A 4669-nucleotide genomic window follows, 5' to 3' on the forward strand; every position below is an offset into this window, starting at 1 on the left:
TACCTTAAATAGGTCTAGATATCTTGTATAAATACCTTGAGATATATAGAATAAAAATAAGAGTATTTTTCTTTCAATTATTATTTTGGTATCAGAGCAAAAGAAATTTTTTTCCGCTACCTTCTTTTGTTCAAACCCTAGCTATCATCTAGTTACAATCTTTTTTTTTTCGCTGTCTTCTTTTGTTCAAACCCTAGCCGTCATCTAGCTGCAATGTCTACTAAAACTAACAACAAAGAGATTTCTGATAGTAAGAAACTCTCAACGGTGACCATTCATGAGATCTCTTCTCCAATCCATATTAAATTGGATGGTTCTAATTATCGTGTTTGGTCAAAGATTTTAGAGATGCAAATTGCTGGCAGGAAGAAGAAGGGTTATATTACTAGAAGAAAGGTTGCACCTACAGAAGATGATCCAGGCTATAATGAATGGAAAGCTGAAGATGCCCTTGTCAAGTCTTGGCTTATAAATTCCATGACGAATAATTTGATGTCGCACTTTGTTCAGTGTGGGACATCTAAAAAAGTTTAGGATACAGCTAAGAGGAGCTATCTTGATGTTTCTAACTCTTCCCAAGTATATGAACTGATAAAGATGTCATTTCAATTGCGGCAGGGTGGTCGACCTCTCCCAAAATATTTCAATGAGTTAAATTCAATTTTTATAGAGCTTTATTATTGTAGGCCCAATGACATGATATGTGCTGCTGATATTGAGAAACAAAGGAAGCGTATAGCAGAGGATCACATCCATATGTTTCTTGCAGGCTTGATCACAGTTTGGATCAAGTTAGTAGTCATGTTTTGGCTACCTCCCCTTTACCAAGCTTGGAAGAAGCCTACTCTTTAGTTCGTCGTGAAGTGCAGAGACAAGTCACCATGGGAACAAAAAATTATTTTGAGGATTCAGCTCTGATGATCCAAAAAAGCACCTCTCAAGTGACTCCTTCTGTTCCTGTGAATTCTACTACTTCCAATTCTCGCTTTTGCACTCATTGCAATAGTACCAGGCATACAGTAGATGTTTGTTGGAAGAAGCATGGCTATTCGGAGTGGTATAAACTTAAACAAGCTGAGAAGAAAAATAAGAAATATGCTCAGATTGTTGTTACTGACACTTCTACACCTTCTGCTTCTCATGTCTCTCAAGTGTCTCCTCAACAAGGTAATTCTAGTCTGACATATATTTCTACTACTTCTAACACTTGGGTTATTGATTCAGGGGCTACTTACCATATGACTAGTAATTCTTCTATACTTACCTCTCTAATGTCTTCACCTGTTAAGTTTGTACAGGTTGCTAATAGGACTTCTATGCCAATTACAGGAGTTGGGAATATCTCAATTTCTCCTACATTCTTAATATCATTTGTCTTACTTGCCCCTGATCTTTCTAATAGTCTTCTTTCCATTAGTAAGATTACGAAAAGTCTTAATTGTTCTGCAATATTTGATTTTACTCATTATGTATTTCAAGACAAATGTACGAAGATGATGATTGGCATTGGTAAGGAAAGATGAGGTCTTTATTACTTAGAAGGGGCTACAGAATTTAAATCTGAACCTAGCCATGGTTTTCAAGTAGAGAGAGAGTCATTTGATAGAGAGAAGATTCTTTTATGGCATTCTCGTTTGGGGCATCCATCTTTTTCTTTTTTAGAGCTTTTATTTCTTAAATTGTTTCACAATGTTGCTATCTCTAGTCTAAGATATGAACAATATATTTATGCTAAAAACCATCTTGTTCCTTTCAAAACCAGTTTCAATAAGAGTTTTATTCATTTTTCATGGGTTTATACTGATGTGTTGGGTCCTTTTTCTACTCCATCTGCCAGGCCATAAATACTTTGTGTCTTTTATTGATGACTGCACTAGAGTGAGCTGGTATATTTGATGAAATCTAAAAGTGATGTTATACAGGTAATTCCTCAATTTTACAAAATGATTGTCACACAGTTTCATACTCAGGTTCAAGTTTTCCATTATGATAATGGTCGTGAGTTTATAAATGAGTTTCTTACCAATTTCTTCCTAGAACATGGCATCCTACACCAAACAATTTGTGCCTACACACCACAACAAAATGGTATAGCAGAGCGTAAGAATCGTCATATCCTTGAGGTTGCTCGGGCTTTAAGCTTTACTATGCATGTTTCTAAACGGTTTTGGGCTGAGGTTGTCATGACTGCTGTCTTTCTTATTAATCGAATGTCTGCTCGTCTCATTAGTTTTCGAACCCTTTTAAGGATGTTATCACAATTTCACTCTATTCTTCTGCTATAAATATTTATCCTAAGGTTTTTTATTGTGTATGTTATGTTTATGTAAACTCTATATATAGGGATAAGCTTGATCTGCATGCTCTTAAATGTGTTTTTCTTGGTCACTCTAATTCTCAAAAAGGCTATAAATGTTTTCATCCTCCTACAGGTAAATATTATGTTTCCATGGATGTTCAGTTTTGTGAACAATTATCTTATTTTTTTGGGGATGTATCTATGATTCCTCTTCAGGGGGAGATTAGTAGTAAGGAAGAGGAACGATTATAGTTAGAAGAGAAGAAGTTGTGGATGTCGAGTAACGGGGAGAATTCAGCTATTATGAAGAATAAGAAATCTTTCGATAATACTTGTTCTGTTGAGTTTGAGTCTGAATTTAAAGAGAAAAAGGGATGAAAGACCAACTAGGTTATTTCAAAACGGTTATACAAGAAGAAAACAGAATGCCACTGTTATTCCTTCTCCTGACTTTAATGCCCCTCTTGATGATACTACTATGCCATCAGATGACTCTTCTACTATTAACCCTGAGGTATGTGTTCCCTCTCCTACAACTTCAACTTTAGAGAAAGATTCTAGTCTTGTAACATTAGAAAATGTTATTTTGAATCCACAAGTTATGGATCACGATCATGGTAGGAGATATCCCCCTCGTGAACGTAGAGAACCTGATAGGTTGGATTTTTCCAAGTCATCTTTTAATGTCACTTATCCTATTTATGATTTTATCTCTTATCATTGTCTGTCTAAGGCTCATCTAGCTTTTGCTCTTTAGTTGTCTTCTATGTCTATTTCTAGTCATTTTCAGGAAGCCCTTGGAGATCCTACATGGAAGATTGCTATGGAAGAGCAAATGAAGGCTCTCCAAAAAAATTTTATTTGGGAGATGGTTGAGTTGCCACTAGAAAAGAAGACAGTAGGATGCAAGTGGGTGTTTACATTGAAATCCAGGTCAGATGGGATAGTTGAAAGGTACAAGACTAGACTAGTGGCCAAAGATTACACTCAAACCTGTGAGATTGACTATCAAGAGACCTTTTCTCCTGTGGCTAAGATGAACATTGTTCGAGTCATTCCATCTCTTGCAGTCAATCTAGACTGGCCAGTATACCAGTTTGATGTAAAAAATACTTTTCTCAATGGTGATTTGATAGATAAGGTGTATATGGATCCTCTTTTAGGATTTACACTAGGAGGAGGTAAGGTGTGTAAGTTTAAAAGGGCATTACATGGGTTGAAACAATTGCTAAGGGCATAGTTTGGCAAGTTGAGCTACTCAATGAAGGAGTATGGTTTTAAGCAAGTTTTGGCAGATCATAATCTGTTTTATAAGAGGAAGCATGATGATATTACCTTGCTTATTGTTTACATTGATAATATAATTGTTACAGGTAGTAATGCTAGTGAGATAAAGAAACTTCGAAGCTACTTGGCCAAGGAAATTAAGATGAAGGACTTGAGGGTTCTAAAATACTTCTTAGATGTTGAAGTATCTCGGTCCAAGCAAGGACTTTTTCTCTCTTAACGAAAGTATATTTTATATCTTTTAGCTGAAACTGGTAATTCTACATGTGAACCTGCAAATACTCCCATTGAGGTGAATCATGGTCTAATCTATCTATCCTGATTAGGTTCCGACTAACAAGAAGAGATATTAGAGACTAGTAGGAAAGTTGATTTATCTAACTCACACTATACTTGATTTATCACATGCAATTAGTGTTGTCAGTCAGTTTATGCACAATCCAAGTGATTGACACATGAATGCAGTGAATCGTGTTTTGGCTTATCTGAAGTCCTCTCCAGGTAAAGGTGTTATGTTCTCCAAACATGGGCACTTGGATATTATGGATTACACAGACTCTGACTTTGTTGGCTCTAAATTGGATAGAAAGTCTACTTCAGGCTATGTGTCATTCGTTGGAGGTAATCTGGTGACTTTGAGGAGTAAGAAACAGAATGTGGTATCATTGTCTAGTGCAGAAGCTGAATACTGGGCTCTTCATCATGCAATCACAGAGCTTACTTGGTTAAAAATTCTCTTAAAAGAACTCGGGTTTGGTCCAAAGAAACCGATGGTACTTTATTGTGATAACACTGCAGCTATTGAGATAGCTAACAATCCGGTTCAACATGATCGAACTAAGCACATTGAAGTTGACAGGAATTATATCAAGGATAACCTGGATTCTGGTATGATAGAGGTTCCTTACATTAAGAGTGCAGATCAGCTGGCCGACATGATGACTCACGCTGTTACTAGTGGCTCATTTTATGCATTATTATCCAAGTTGGGCATGTGTGATATCTATGCACCAACTTGAGGGAGAGACTTAACATATATAGTTGTATACTTATTTAGGAATTATAGCTATAATATTCCTCTAT

The 4669-nt window shown here is 36.2% G+C and overlaps 1 protein-coding gene across 1 annotated transcript; it reads left to right on the forward strand.

Annotated features, from left to right (window-relative positions):
• The first annotated feature begins 213 nt into the window (after window positions 1–213).
• On the forward strand, window positions 214–3939 carry LOC125370622. Its single transcript, XM_048376911.1, has 7 exons — window positions 214–458; window positions 770–1469; window positions 1923–2177; window positions 2664–2984; window positions 3090–3480; window positions 3673–3770; window positions 3913–3939. Exons 1-7 carry the CDS (start codon window positions 214–216, stop codon window positions 3937–3939), a joined length of 2037 nt encoding a protein of 678 aa, XP_048232868.1.
• Window positions 3940–4669: the final 730 nt, after the last annotated feature.

Source organism: Ricinus communis, chromosome 7 (assembly GCF_019578655.1).
Source record: "Ricinus communis isolate WT05 ecotype wild-type chromosome 7, ASM1957865v1, whole genome shotgun sequence".
Lineage (NCBI taxonomy): Eukaryota > Viridiplantae > Streptophyta > Magnoliopsida > Malpighiales > Euphorbiaceae > Ricinus > Ricinus communis.